The 15,976-nt window shown below is 42.8% G+C and overlaps 1 protein-coding gene and 1 non-coding gene across 3 annotated transcripts in view; both read right to left on the bottom strand.

Moving 5' to 3' along the window:
• Positions 1 to 2,225: 2,225 nt before the first annotated feature.
• The window catches only part of gpbp1l1 (GC-rich promoter binding protein 1-like 1), a 37,762-nt gene continuing 24,011 nt past the window's right edge, over positions 2,226 to 15,976 (bottom strand). For both annotated transcript variants that reach the window (XM_062998010.1, XM_062998009.1), the window contains exons 4-12: positions 15,144 to 15,273; positions 14,736 to 15,052; positions 11,587 to 11,662; positions 11,295 to 11,491; positions 8,337 to 8,477; positions 7,705 to 7,860; positions 6,232 to 6,350; positions 6,038 to 6,140; positions 2,226 to 4,085 (exon numbers count right to left, since the gene is read on the bottom strand). In XM_062998010.1, the coding sequence (XP_062854080.1) occupies positions 3,930 to 4,085; positions 6,038 to 6,140; positions 6,232 to 6,350; positions 7,705 to 7,860; positions 8,337 to 8,477; positions 11,295 to 11,491; positions 11,587 to 11,662; positions 14,736 to 15,052; positions 15,144 to 15,273 (1,395 nt within the window). In that variant the 3' untranslated portion in view covers positions 2,226 to 3,929. The remainder of the gene's footprint in view (positions 4,086 to 6,037; positions 6,141 to 6,231; positions 6,351 to 7,704; positions 7,861 to 8,336; positions 8,478 to 11,294; positions 11,492 to 11,586; positions 11,663 to 14,735; positions 15,053 to 15,143; positions 15,274 to 15,976) is intronic.
• On the bottom strand, positions 15,798 to 15,870 carry trnaa-agc (transfer RNA alanine (anticodon AGC)). Its single transcript has one exon. It is a non-coding gene; the product is annotated as a tRNA-Ala (tRNA).

Genomic DNA, 15,976 nt, shown 5'->3' with positions numbered 1-15,976 from the left:
AACCAGTAACGTTCATACGGTTTATTACAGTTACTGTAATATCAGGGCTGTTTAGCCTGGTGATACACGGATGTTTTGGATCATCTGACACCACTGTTGTGTGAGGGTTTGTTTGCTGGATACGGTCACCATATCAATCATCTTAACAAAGGCCAGTAATAAATAAGTTATAGCAGTTCATAGAACTTCTTAGGAACTCATGGAAATGGCTTACAACAGTGGTTTCCAACCACCGGGATGCGGACCGGTCCATGGGTCATTTATTACCGGGCCGCACAAAAGGAATAAATTAGGGCTTACAATTTTTACTCAAGCGATTTTTATTGGGCTGTTTGTGCCACTTTAAACATACCTCACTGTGGTAATTTGTGCTGCTTTAACACAGTAACATTGTGTTTATACTGTATAATTATAACACAGGTCTTTCTCCAGTTTGCGGTCGTGAGTTACAAATGACTCGAGCTGCTGCTGCTACATATCGGCTATTTTAAATAAGAAATCATCACTAGACAAAATTACAGTTATTAATTGATGCTTTAATATCATCTTTGGTCAGAATCGCATTTGTCTCGTCGGGCGTCTGTGTGCACGGATACACGTTACAGGCTAAATGAGCTCAGACTCGGTCTAACTTTATCTCAGAGGAATGAACTGAACACGTCGTGGGAACATTACAAACACTGGTGTTAAATGGATCGTAATGGACTGTAGACGCTTTAACATAGTTAACGATGTGAGTCGACATGACGTTATATGTGTTGTATCTAGAAATGGTTCATTGTGGTACCTTGTGAGCGCCTGTTTTCAGTGGAGCAAAAAAAGATCCTCACTTTTACCACATAATGTGAACAGACTCATTCTAAATAACTGGCGTAACTTGGTAACTGTTAACAACTCTATACAGGAATTGGCTGGCTTTCTAAAAATAATTTAGATTTAATCATTTTATCATAATTTTATTCATTTTTTATTGGTAAACATGTTCTTGCAGTAAAAATGTGCATAACTGTTAAAATTTTGCTTCGTTATTTTTGCAGGCGATTAATCTCGATAAAAAATTGTAATCGTGTGACAGCCCTAGAATAAATAATTAGAGATCGCTACAAAAAGCAATTAAATTTCCAAAACAATTCGAGTGTTACTGTCTTCTATCACCCCTAGGTGGGAGCTGTGTCTCGTTGCAGTGAAAAAAAAGCTTAAAGCTCATCATTTGTAAATCCTCCCGACCCCGCCGGTCTGTGAAATTATATCCTATAAGAAACGGTCCGTGATGCGAAAAAGGTTGGGGAACGCTGGCTTATAAGACTGCGTTCACAATCTCACATATAGTTTAGCTGGACCTTTAGGCAAAACATTTTATTAAAGCCGCTCAGGTGGCGCAGCGGTAAAACACGCTAGCACACCAGAGCTTGGATTTCAAATACATCGTATGGAATCTCAGCTCTGCAATCCGGCTGGGCTGGGCGGCTACACGAACAACGTTTGGCTGTTGTTCATCCAGGGTTAGGGAGCCGGAGAAAGGGACCTCATAACTGACCGAATTACGACCTCTGCTGGCTGATTAATGGCGTCTGCACAGAGTAGAGGAATAATGCCGATCAGGGTGTGGCTCTCCATGCACAGGGCTGATTCGATTATGAACTCGGCTGGTGCAGGTGAAAAGATGCAGTCGGGTAGTGCTCACGAATCGGAGGTGACGTGTGTCAGTTCGCTCTCCTCAATCAGGGGCGGGGGTCAGCACCAGTAGAGTTTGTTTGTTTTTGTTTGTTTGGGTTTATTGCCATATCAGCAACGTATTGGCTATTTTATGGCAAGGACAGGTATTTGAACTGTAAAATATTACATGTTCATATCATCTGTTTTAAATTTAGACTTCCTAAAAAATTAACAATTTTAACTGGAGGAATCCTCTCAAACGGTACTTTTATATTCTCGACGCTGTAAAAAACGTCCCTGATAGTAGAAACCATAGCGCATTCTAATAAAATATGTTTAATTGTTAGGGGGTTAGCACAGAATTGACCAACCGGGAGGCGTCGGTGGGTGAGGGCAGTATGGCCTATTTGGCAACGGGTTATAATCGTCTGGTCTTGTCTATTTAAAAAGTACCGATGTTGGGAGTTACTTGCACCAGTAGAGAGGAACCATAATGCAACTTACTTTGTGCTCTAATAGTTTGAATTTGTGCAAGCACTTGGGCAGAAAATGCAATGCTAGACGTGTAGCAAACTGGTGCAAAATATTTATTACAATTTTCTTCTTATTTACCTTCAATACGCATTATTTTCTGTTCAGTTCTGTTTCTTACACAGATGAGCCCGTACGTGACACCTTTAGTATCGTCTAATCTGCAAATAACATTAACAAAATAATCTTAATCTTCCAAAACTCACAATTTTTATTCTTATATTTTTTACAATCCACCCTGAATATCAAGGCTGCAGGAACAACATAATGCAAACAAAAGAAGAAGAAAAAAAAACTATTGGTGTGGGATTTTGTACAGCTGTACCAACATAAAAAAAAAAGCAGAAATCTGTAAGAAAGCCTTTTTATACCCTATCAGCAAAAACAAGGTACAAAAATGAAGATGCATAATTTCCACCAACAGTCCCTCATGAATGACAGAACCTTTGCAGATGGGCATCCATTGTTCTAGTAGCTGCAGGATGAAATGAAAACATCTACATGTATGATAAACACAATGAACAGAACTCCTGTTTTTTAAAGAAACTCTCAGAAACTTAAGACTTCTTTCCGAAGGCCAATTGATTCACGTCCTGCCGGTTATTACATTTGCAAAAATCAAATGTGCTCGAGGAGGCTGCGTTCTTCTACAAACGTTTTCAAAGTCCGTGTTCGCAGACACGGCCGTTTATAAAACATCTTTACTGATGACAAAATTCTAAAACCTCCAGGTTCCTCACAGAACAACAAGAACTGATTGATGCTCTGCAATCTTAAACCAGAGAATCAAATAAAGATCGCAGTAATCAATGCTTATTCTGTCATTACATTGCATTGGATTCTATTCCAGCGTGTGTTGCTGATGGTTCCCACAGATCAGTGAACTTTATTAATTATTCACACCCCCGCTCGTTAAAGCCTTCACTCCGAATGATACCTTCACTTCAACAAGCTCAGATAGAAAACAGATCAACAGAAAAGACGAATCACCGCTTGGAACGCTGTAATACATTCACAGACACTGCAGCGAGATGCGCTCGGATTTCAATTGAATTCGAACAGCACAGTGAGAAGAGCGAAAGCAGGACACAGTTCAACTCACCGAACTGTCCTGGGCAAGAGAATCGTGTCGGGGCGTTTAGTTTTAGTGCTTCCTTGCAGCGGTGATAACAAGCTCGAGTTCATTTCTATGAGGGACTGGGAGCGACGCCGCCGTCAGTGGCTCACAATGATTGTTTCGTCTCGTCACTAATGCTACGAATTGTTTTCGCAAAAAAAAGGGGGGGAAATATAATCGAGAAAGGTGTCGAAGCCATTTTATAGAACATTTAGATGAAGTCATATGTCACTGTAAATCACTGATATAACTGGTGTTATGAGTTAGTCTCTTTTTTTCCCAAGAAAGAAGAAGAAAGATCTGACGGGGATGTATGTGGCTTTTCATAGACATTTCTAGTTGGGGATAAAAGGGAAAACGGGTGAGAAAAGGAGAGAAAAAGAAAACAAAACAAAATAAAGACAACAGAAACTGCCCATGACGTTTCCACTCAGTGTTCTGGCTCTCGCTGCGATATGAAAGATGTCCCTTGTCCATGGAAACGATTTCTTCACTTTTTTTTCTTTGTCGTGTTTGAAATGATAGATGTAACGCAAAGAGAGACACAGAGAGAGAGAGAGAGAGAGAGAGAGAGAGAGAGAGGAAGTGATGAAGGAAGAGGACGGGGAGGATTTTTAAAGCCACGTTAGGTGTCCTCATCGTCCGAGGTCTGACTGCTACTGCTGGTCTCGGACTCGGAGCCTTCGTCCAGGCCGCTGTTGGCCGTGGACCTCCAGGCCAGCAGTGTCACAGCTCGAGGCTTCAGGAGCACACCGTTGCGGCCCAGACCGTTCTTCTTCATCTGAGTCACACACACACACACACACACACACACACACACACACACACACACACACACACACACACACACACACACACACACACACACACACACACACACACACACACACACACAATATTGTTCAATTTCACAACGAGTACAGGGTTTTATGATAAAGATTATGTTTACAGAAGACACAAACCCACACAGCAGCACTAAAGTCACAGGATGCTTAACAAAAGAGCAAGTCATTAAATTATACTCATGAATTGAATGATAGAATAAATGGAAGCTACAATACACAGCACAGCCTACCGTCCAGCAACGGTGCAGTTCTGTCTCAAAGACTAAAATACTTGTCCGTGTTTTCACACCCCGCTCTGCATCCACATAATCGTTTGGGAGTTTTCTAAACTCAGTTACCAGAGTCGTGCTTTTTGCTGCTGTTTTACACTGAGACATCTTGGATATTTTGTCTAACCGATTGCTGGTGTAACCGAGCATCTTTATAGAGTTCGCTGAGTTTATAAAGAAATAAATAAACTGTAAATAGACAAACTATCTGGAGCAAAATACTTTACTGGCTTGTTCTTTTTGAGGCGAAGCACTGAGATGATCACGTGTGTCGAGAAGCACACTTTTACTTTGATTATGCAATCCCCAAAGTTTGTTTGTTAGTTTTATTAGGATTTTAAAGTCATGTTTTACACTTTGGTTACATTCATGACAGGACAGGTAGTTACTTCATCAGTTAACCAGGTTATATCAAACACAGTCGTGGACAATTTCGTATCTCCAATTCACCTCACTTGCACGTCTTTGGACTGTAGGAGGAAGCCGGAGCACCCGGAGGAAACCCACGCAGACACGAGAAGAACATCCAAACTCCACACTTAACACACTTGATTAATTAAATTGTGAATTTCATGATTTTTTATGGCCGTGAATCAGGTTGGGTCCTAGTAATAAGCGTCTCAGTTTTCTGATTTTGCACCAAAAAATAATTTTGAGATAAAACGTGAAAATGTGGTTCTTGAAGTGTGATCTGGGCATCTTTGGCAGTCTGCGAGGTAGTGATAAGGGATTCACAATTTTATTATTACCATTGGAAAGCTGGCCAGTTATGCCCGGTTCACACTACACGATTTTTGCCCAGATTTTCGCTCGGCGACTGGTCGGCGCTAGATTTGCCGACTCGGGAGCAACTCGGCGTTCGCTCGGCGATCGAAACTCGGCTCTCGATCGCTGTGTGTGAACTGCTCAACAACTCGATCCGAAGTTATATATCTAGCTTGTCAAATACCTGGATACGAGTCGGCCGACTGGCAATGAGTGCGGTGTGGAACAGCCAATGAGAACGCAAGATCCGGGGTGAGGGGAAACGCAGGAGAGGAGTGTAAACAGGTGGGACAGGGGCGTAATATAGTTTATATCAGAATACATCAGCACACACACAAGATTTACAGTATTTCTGACCTTATCGTTCTCTACAAAACACCCACGCTGCATTGCAAAAAATATTTATTAACCTCCAACTCACTATAGATCAATCCATGCTGGTCGCGTTGCCAAATCCACTCAGATTCATTTATTTTTTCTCGTTGTTTTTATCGCTGATCGCTCGCTACTTGTTGACGAGCATTTTCGGACGTGGTATCGTTACACCCCTCGTCACGTCTCGTGTTTGTTCTCGTGACAAAATGTAGTTTGGGAGACCAGAGAAGCTCGCCTGCGATTCCAGTCGGTGATAGACGGTGTAGTGTGTGACCCCCTATCGCCGATCAGTCGTGTAGTGTGAGAGCCACACCGACCTGAAAGACTCCCGATTACAAGAGATCCTGACGTGTAATGTGAACTGTACAGCGACCGGACGGCTTGGAAAGTCGTGTAGCGTGAACTTGGCATTGATTTGTATGTGCGTATAAACTTAAATGATTCCAGAAAACAAATATACTTAAATGTATTTAAAATACCTGCTCGGTTTTAGCCTGGAACTCTTTGAGCTCGTCCTCCGTGAGGGGCTGGAAGTTGTCGTCGTTCTCAGGGTACTCCTGCCAACCCATCGCTTTAAGCAGCCTGGATAAGAGAAAGTGGAAGATATGAAGGTTTGTGTGTAGCTAAAAGATTTGTGCTTTGATTATTAGTGTGTGTGTGTGTGTTTGCGGACCTGTGCTCAGCCTCCAGGGAGCTGGATAGATGCTCAGTGTCGGAGTCACTAAGAGAGTGAGACATGCCATTCTCGTGGCTTTCCTCATACTCTTTTGGCTCAGGAGTACTGTCCTCTTCCTGAAATACATATATAGATTAATGTAGAACTAAACAAATTTCAAACAACACTGAGGTTAAGACAAACATGGAAAAGTGTAAGATGGAAAATCAATCCAAAATGATTTACACCCTGCAGTGGCTGGCTGGAGCGGCAGGAGTCAATAACTATACATTCAAATTAAACATCCAGTTAATGTAGCCAAAATGTTTAACTACTTCATGTTACACATAATTGCCAGTGTAATGTATTTATTTATTTGATTAGGATTTTAACGTCATGTTTTACACTTTGGTTACATTCATGACATGAACGGTAGTTACTCATTACACAAGATTCATCACTTCCCAAGGTTACATCAAACACAGTCATGGGCAATTCAGTGTCTCCAATTCACCTCACTTGCATGTCTTTGGACTGTGGGAGAAAACCGGAGCACCTGCAACTCCACACAGAAAGGACCCAGACCGCCCCACCTGGGGATCGAACCCAGGACCTTCTTGCTGTGAGGCGACAGTGCTACCCACAGAGCCACTTATACACTGGCCGGTGTAAATCTTCATCATTTTTAAATCAGGCAGTTGTAGCCTACAGGTTAAGGTACTGGACTAGTAATCAAAAGGTCGCTGGTTCAAGCCCCACCACTGCCAGGTTGCTACTGTTGGGCCCTTGAACAAGGCTCTAAACCCTAAATTGCTCAGACTGTATACTGTCACACAACAGAGTCGCTTTGGATAAAGGCGTCTGCTAAATGCCAAAAATGTAAATGTAATTACTATTTAAATTGCAGGTACACAAAGCACTGTAGACAAGGCGTGTATTGTATTCTACCCAAGGACAGTGGTAAAAAAATTAGTATTAACATATTTAGTCATACAAATCAACTGGAAAATAGGAATTTGGAACTCGTTACTGTGCTGTTAATACTAATAAAGCAACAAGTCAGAAAAATATGTAGGTACGCCTACAGAAAAATGTATTTGGTTATTCTAAGCACCAAAAGCTTATGGACAGATTTATATTCTGTATGTTGGGACTTTCTGGTTTATTTGTTAATATGCATATGTATGTTTTTCTCTTTTGCTTTATGAATTGCTCTTCTGCCATCTGCCTGTCATTTTCTTTGTGAAAAATCAACAGAACTTTTAAAACTGGCGGCTAAAAAGTTAAACCCTTGTCAACTTAACTTGCAAACTGAGGAGGGACACAGATACTCAAGTACTAAATGTTATCAGGAATAATCAAAATGTTTTAAAATTAAAATACAGTTTAACATAATGTAGAAGTTGTCATCGCCTGACATTTAAACTAAACTGGCTCAGTGATGTCCATTATACACACATTATATACAATCGTGGACTTGAATGATCTCACCTCTGCCGGAGCACCAGGGCTGTGGCAGCTGCTCACCTCTCCGTTCCTCTCGTCCTTCAGACCTCGCAGAAACTCACTTTTGCGGTCTGTGCCACGCCGCATCAGCTTCAGCCGAGGAGGGGTGATGTCTATAGGAGGGGTAGTGCTGGATGGTGGCTGCAGACCATCGACAGAGGAGCAGAAAAGAACGTGGTTACGGTTATGGGTCTGCAGTTCTTCATCAAATCATGTGGAAGTCACTTTTTACACAAGTAACGTGTAGAAATGTGTTATAATCCACCCAGAACTCAAAGAAAACACACATCAAGGCTCTTTTCTGTACTAGAACCCAAGTGGTGGAATGAACTTCACCTGTCCTTTCTTACCGTCTTCAAAGACGATTACAGACCCACGTCTCTACTATGCACTTAGACTGAGCAATAACATGCACTTACTAACCTTCTACAGGAACTTATATAAATCTTATTACAAAAATAACTTTGTTCTAACAGGGTTTCAGCAGATTTGTATCTGGAAATGTAGTAGGAAGTGTTTACTGTGGAAGCTCTTCTGTAAGTTGCTCTGGATGAGAGCGTCTGCTAAAAGCCAAAAATGTAAACGTAATGTCTAATGTATGTTGCATATCTGCTCACCTCCTTAGGAGTGCCATGGGGTGGTGCACTGACTGGGGTCAGAGGTTTGGTCACAGACACAGGACTGGTGAAGGCTGAATCCCGACCAGAGAAATGCAAACCCACTTTAGTTTCCCTTCCATTGGGTTTCCAAGGTCCAGTCTACAAACAAATAATTCATGTTTATAGGTTGACACAGTAGAAGCTATAAATATATTTTGAATTTATATTGGAATTTTATAAACTGATATGTTAGAAGATGAGCTTGTAAAAGAAAGCTCCAACAACTACTTTCTGACTTTGAATGTTTTGAAAGATTGTGGCAAATATGATAAATAAAAATAAATATCGTATTTAAGATTATAAAATTAAAGGCAAATAGAGCTCAGAAAATATTATTATTGCAATATTTAGAACTATAATTCAATGTTATACATAAACATATGCCAGTATTCAGAGTTTTAATCAAAAATCGTCAACTCACCCCAGAAAAATAGGGATTTATTTTAAGGTTTTATTGGCAGTCATAACCCTAAAACCACCTCCTTGTTTCTACACTCACTGTCCATGTTATCAGCTCCACTTACCTTATAGAAGCACTTTGTAGTTCTACAATTACTGACTGTAGTCCATCTGTGTCTCTGCATGCTTTGTTAGCCCCATTTCATGCTGTTCTTCAATAGTCAGGACCACCACAGAGCAGGTATTATTTAGGTGGTGGATGATTCTCAGCACTGCAGTGACACTCACATGGTGGTGCTGTGTTAGTGTGTGTTGTGCTGGTATGAGTGGATCAGACACAGCAGTGCTGCTGGAGTTTTTAAACACCTCACTATCACTGCTGGACTGAGAATAGTCCACCAACCAAAAATATCCAGCCAACAGCGTCCCGTGGGCAGCGTCCTGTGACCACTGATGAAGGTCTAGAAGATGACCGACTCAAACAGCAGCGATAGATGAGTGATCATCTCTGACTTTACATCTACAAGGTGGACCAACTAGGTAGGAGTGTCTAATAGAGTGGACAGTGAGTGGACACGGTGTTTAAAAACTCCAGCAGCGCTGCTGTGTCTGATCCACTCATAACAGCACAACACACACTAACACACCACCACCATGTCAGTGTCACTGCAGTGCTGAGAATCATCCACCATCTAAATAATAGCTGCTCTGTGGGGGTCCTGACCATTGAAGAACAGGGTGAAAGCAGGTAAAAACAGTATGTAGAGAAACAGATGGACTACAGTCAGTAATTGTAGAACTACAAAGTGCTTCTATATGGTAAGTGGAGCTGATAAAATGGACAGTGAGTGTAGAAACAAGGAGGTGGTTTTAATGTTATGGATGATCAGTGTATGTATATACAGTGTATCACAAAAGTGAGTACACCCCTCACATTTCTGCAAATATTTCATTATATCTTTTCATGGGACAACACTATAGACATGAAACTTGGATATAACTTAGAGTAGTCAGTGTACAGCTTGTATAGCAGTGTAGATTTACTGTCTTCTGAAAATAACTCAACACACAGCCATTAATGTCTAAATAGCTGCAACATAAGTGAGTACACCCCACAGTGAACATGTCCAAATTGTGCCCAAATGTGTCGTTGTCCCTCCCTGGTGTCATGTGTCAAGGTCCCAGGTGTAAATGGGGAGCAGGGCTGTTAAATTTGGTGTTTTGGGTACAATTCTCTCATACTGGCCACTGGATATTCAACATGGCACCTCATGGCAAAGAACTCTCTAAGGATGTGAGAAATAGAATCGTTGCTCTCCACAAAGATGGCCTGGGCTATAAGAAGATTGCTAACATCCTGAAACTGAGCTACAGCATGGTGGCCAAGGTCATACAGCGGTTTTCCAGGACAGGTTCCACTCGGAACAGGCTTCGCCAGGGTCGACCAAAGAAGTCGAGTCCACGTGTTCGGCGTCATATCCAGAGGTTGGCTTTAAAAAATAGACACGAGTGCTGCCAGCATTGCTGCAGAGGTTGAAGACGTGGGAGGTCAGCCTGTCAGTGCTCAGACCATACGCCGCACACTGCATCAACTCGGTCTGCGTGGTCGTCATCCCAGAAGGAAGCTGACGCACAAGAAAGCCCGCAAACAGTTTGCTGAAGACAAGCAGTCCAAGAACATGGATTACTGGAATGCCCTGTGGTCTGACGAGACCAAGATAAACTTGTTTGGCTCAGATGGTGTCCAGCATGTGTGGCGGCGCCCTGGTGAGAAGTACCAAGACAACTGTATCTTGCCTACAGTCAAGCATGGTGGTGGTAGCATCATGGTCTTGGGCTGCATGAGTGTTGCTGGCACTGGGGAGCTGCAGTTCATTGAGGGAAACATGAATTCCAACATGTACTGTGACATTCTGAAACAGAGCATGATCCCCTCCCTTCGAAAACTGGGCCTCATGGCAGTTTTCCAACAGGATAACGACCCCAAACACAACCTCCAAGATGACAACTGCCTTGCTGAGGAAGCTGAAGGTAAAGGTGATGGACTAAACCCAATTGAGCACCTGTGGCGCATCCTCAAGTGGAAGGTGGAGGAGTTCAAGGTGTCTAACATCCACCAGCTCCGTGATGTCATCATGGAGGAGTGGAAGAGGATTCCAGTAGCAACCTGTGCAGCTCTGGTGAATTCCATGCCCAGGAGGGTTAAGGCAGTGCTGAATAATAATGGTGGTCACACAAAATATTGACACTTTGGGCACAATTTGGACATGTTCACTGTGGGGTGTACTCACTTATGTTGCCAGCCATTTAGACATTAATGGCTGTGTGTTGAGTTATTTTCAGAAGACAGTAAATCTACACTGCTATACAAGCTGTACACTGACTACTCTAAGTTATATCCAAGTTTTATTTCTATAGTGTTGTCCCATGAAAAGATATAATAAAATATTTGCAGAAATGTGAGGGGTGTACTCACTTTTGTGATACACTGTATATATGGTATAGTGAGTACAGTACCTTAGTCGGGGCCGTAGCAGGTTTAGGAACCAGGTTCTTATAGACACTGGGTCCAGAGATAGAGACTTTGGCGCCATTGGTGGGCAGAGGACCAGCACTGGCAAAACCAGCGGAAAATGCAGCACTGGGGTCTTCCTTTGAGACCTTCTTAATGACCAGCATCTTGGACATAGTCTGCTTAGCACTGGGAGGATTCTCTAAAAGATTTAAATAAATAAAACCAAGTGAAACCCAAATCTTACTTAGACAGATTTAAAACACAGTCCAAACCATGCATTTGCAGTTTCCTTACCCCATACCCCAGCTGGAGTTCCCACTGCACGTGCCTGACTCACTGGCTTACCAGTCGTCTCTGGATTCAGGGAGGGCTGCAATACAGAGAAAACCAGTAAACATCTGGTTAATTTTGAGTCGTGGAATCTAAAGACACTTTACCGACTGACAGCACCACTGGGGATCCAAACCCCCGGATCCTGCAGTAGTGAGCTAGCAACATTTTATTACAATAATGAGAGAGTTTGGATTTTTCCCCCAACCAATAGACCACCGTTCCATGTACCTTTTAAAGGGGTGAGGTCAAATTAGCCCTATGGAAAATATACACCGATCAGCCATAACATTAAAACCATCTTGTTTCTACACTCACTGTCCATTTTATCAGCTCCACTTACCATATAGAAGAACTTTGTAGTTCTACAATTACTGACTGTAGTCCATCTCTTTCTCTGCATGCTTTCACCTTGTTCTTCAATGGTCAGGACCCCCACAGCACCACCACAGAGCAGGTATTATTTAGGTGGTGGATCATTCTCAGCACTGCAGTGACACTGACATGGTGGTGGTGTGTTAGTGTGTGTTGTGCTGGTATGAGTGGATCAGACACAGCAGCACTGCTGGACTGAGAATAGTCCACCAACCAAAAATATCCAGCCAAGAGCGCCCCGTGGGCAGCGTCCTGTGACCACTGATGAAGGTCTAGATTAGAAGATGACCGACTCAAACAGCAGCAATAGATGAGCGATCGTCTCTGACTTTACATCTACAAGGTGGACCGACTAGGTAGGAGTGTCTAATAGAATGGACAGTGAGTGCAAACGGTGTTTAAAAACTCCAGCAGCGCTGCTGTGTCTGATCCACTCATACCAGCACAACACACACTAACACACCACCACCATGTCAGTGTCACTGCAGTGCTGAGAAACATACAATACCTAAATAATATCTACTCTGTGGGGGGTCCTGACCATTGAAGAACAGCATGAAAGGGGGTAACAAAGCATGCAAAGAAACAGATGGACTACAGTCAGTAATTGTAGAACTACAAAGTGCTTCTACAGTCCCTGACAGAAGTTCTGTCGCTTATCCCTGTTGTGGAAACAAAAGCTTATAACCTGACTTTAAATTCATCCATTGGTTTTAGAAATGACTCATATGAAAGCTGAAACCCTCCCAAATGAGGTTTAATTTACGAAAATAAATTTGCTTCACTGCAGAAATGTTGATCATTTAATGAACACAGAAAGGTCAGATTTTGGCAAGACAAAAGTTTTGTCGCCCACAGAAAGTAATGTGAAAATCAAACAAATAATTTACTTCAAATACAAAGATATGTTTCATAACATTGGTGAATGAAGTTGTGGTGCTATTAGAGCCATATTTAATATTTTGTGTGACTTCCATGAGCTTTAAGGACTGCATCCATGCGGTTCCACAATGATTCATACAATTTATTGATGAAGTCATCAGGAATAGCAAAGAAGTTCATCAAGATTCTTTGGTTTTGTCTTCCAAGCTTCCTCTTTCATCCTACCCCAAACATGCTCAATGATGTTCATGTCTGGTGACTGGGCTGGCCAGTCCTGGAGCACCTTGATCTTCTTCACCTTGAGGAACTTTGATGTAGAGATGGATGTATGAGATGGAGCACCATCCTGCTGCAAAATTTGACCCCTTTTATGATTGGGAATGTAAGAGGTAGCTAATACTTCTTGATATTTTAGGCTATTGATATTGCCTTCCACCTTGCAAATGTTTCGCACACCCCCATACTGAATGTAACCCCAGACCATGATCTTTCCACCACCAAACTTAAGTTTTCTGGGTGAATCTTGGATCCATACGGGCTCCAGTAGGTCTCCTGCAGTATTTGCGGCGGCTGTGGTGTAATTCAACTGAAGATTCATCTGAGAAATACACCTTCTGCCACTTTTCCAGCGTCCATCCGTTTAGCAGGCTGTGGGCCTTTTGTTTAGTGCTGGCTTCTGGGCACTGATTCGACCATGGAGGCCATTTCGAGACAGAATCCTACAAACTGTTCTAGTTGACACAGGGACTTGAGGTGACCAGGCCTGGTGGAGCTCTGCTGCAGTGGAAGAGGGGCTGGCTTTGGATTTTCTAACCAACAAACGTTCCTCCTTAGCAGTTGTCTTGCGGGGTCTGCCGGACCTGGGCTTGTCAAAAACATCTCCAGTCTCTTCAAATCTTTTTTTAATTCTTTGTACTTGACGCTGAGACACATTAAAGGTGCCAGCCACCTCTGCAGTGGATCTGGTCTTCAGCCTCTTGATAATCAAGGCTTTGGTCGCAGGGTGGATTTTTGGCATGTTGTCAGAGGTGAAGTTGCAGTTCAAGTGAAGGTCTGGGGTGCTGGGGTTCTTTTTATACACACCCACTAATTAACCGATCAGTTAGTGAGCACAGGTGAGGCTGTAAACTAGGATTGGGTGCATTATATGACAAGGCGACAAAACTTTTGTCTTGCCAAAATCTGACCTTTCTGTGTTCATTAAATGATCAATATTTCTGCAGTGAAGCAAATTTATTTTTGTAAATTAAACCTCATTTGGGAGGGTTTCAGCTTTCATATGAGTCATTTCTAAAACTAATGGATGAATTTAAAGTCAGGTTATAAGCTTTTGTTTCCACAACAGGGATAAGTGACAGAACTTCTGTCAGGGACTGTATATGGTAAGTGGAGCTGATAACATGGACAGTGAGTGTAGAAACAAGGAGGTGGTTTTAATGGTATGCCTGATCAGTGTATAGTCATACAATCACTAAGAAAGTATTAGAAGGCCATTCTACAGAGTAAAATGGTATTGTGAAACTTTTCTAATCATAAGGCTGTCGGTTCAAGCCCCCACTATTGCTACGTTAGCATTGTTGGGCCCCTGAGCAAGACCCTTAAGTAAATTGTGAAGCTTTCTATGGCACAAACTTATTTATTACTTGCTGTATGAATTTTATTGACCCAGCAAAAACAAGATTAAAATGCCAAAAGATTAAAATGCTAATCATAAGGCTGTCGGTTCAAGCCACCACTATTGCTACGTTGGCATTGTTGGGCCCCTGAGCAAGGCCTTTAACCCTCAATTGCCCAAAGCAAACACTATTCAATCACAATTGTAAGACACTTGGGATAAAATCAGAAAACCAACTTACAAAATCCTCTTCCACAAACTTGAGCTTGTCATCGTTGCGCTCCTCGTCAGAGTAACGGTCCTGAAAGGAAGCGCCCTTGCGAGGATGGAAGTTGCCGTTGCGCTGTCGATGGCCACCCTGCCTGTCCCTGTCTCCTCCAGCTCGCTTAGCATGGCGTCCGTGGTGATGGTGGGGGCCCTCCTGGCCACGCGGGGCCCCATGCCAGCTGGGGGTCTCCTTCCAGCCGTGTCCGGTGCCCAGACCTCCCTGACTTCCCTTAGCGACCCCGGAGTCCACAGAGTCGTGCCTCAGCAGAGACGGCTGGATCCAACCGTCACCTGTAGGATGGGACAGAACTGTCGGTATGAAAATGCACGCTCCTCATTGGTTGGCTGTGAAGAGGGATGCAGATGTCGCTGTTCGTTTTACCTGAGGGGGCTCGGAGCAGGTCGTTGTTAAAGAAGCCGTCGGAGGAGTTGTGTCTACGACGGCTCACTCCCGGCCGGCCATCTCCACGGGGAAAGTGCTCACCATGCTTCTCAAGGGGGGCTGCAGGGGACTGCAAAAGGTTATGTACAGAGTTATGTACGGAGTGGGGGGACATTTAACCACTTTTATTTTTATTTCTTAATTAAGGTGCATAAAGCCATTCCAATTCTATACATCTTTTGACACTGTACTCATAAATCTAAAGTAAATAAAACTTAAAGGGTTAAAGTTATAAGTATAATCACAAACAATGAACTTAAGTGAAACCGTGGTTGATTACGCTACATTTACATTTTCAGTATTTAGCAGACGCCTTTATCCAGAGCGACTTACATTACAGTTACAGCATACAGTCTGAGCAATTAAGGGTTAAGGGCCTTGCTCAAGGGCCCAACAGCAGAAACCTGGCAGTGGTGGGGCTTGAACCAGCGACCCTCTGATCTCTGGTCCAGTACCTTAACCACTAGGCTACAGCTGGCCATATATAGTATGAATACCATGTTTCTAACTACAGTGTGTTACAAGTCTAAATGTTATTAAGTTCCTACTAAGCTCACGGGAAAATGTGCTTAAAAGTTCGCAATGTTTCTGAATTGGAGAATGCGGGCATCGATCCCGCTACCTCTCGCATGCTAAGCGAGCGCTCTACCATTTGAGCTAATTCCCCCACTGCTGAGATCTGGTGTTTAAATCTCAGCTGTGCTATCGGCTTGTCTATACAGATATAATTGGCTAGGTCTAAAAGGGGATGGCCGAAGCCATTCAGAGTATTC

The sequence above is a fragment of the Trichomycterus rosablanca genome, chromosome 6 (genome assembly GCF_030014385.1).
Source record: "Trichomycterus rosablanca isolate fTriRos1 chromosome 6, fTriRos1.hap1, whole genome shotgun sequence".
NCBI classification, from domain to species: domain Eukaryota; kingdom Metazoa; phylum Chordata; class Actinopteri; order Siluriformes; family Trichomycteridae; genus Trichomycterus; species Trichomycterus rosablanca.
This window is presented reverse-complemented; position numbering and strand designations above follow the sequence as displayed.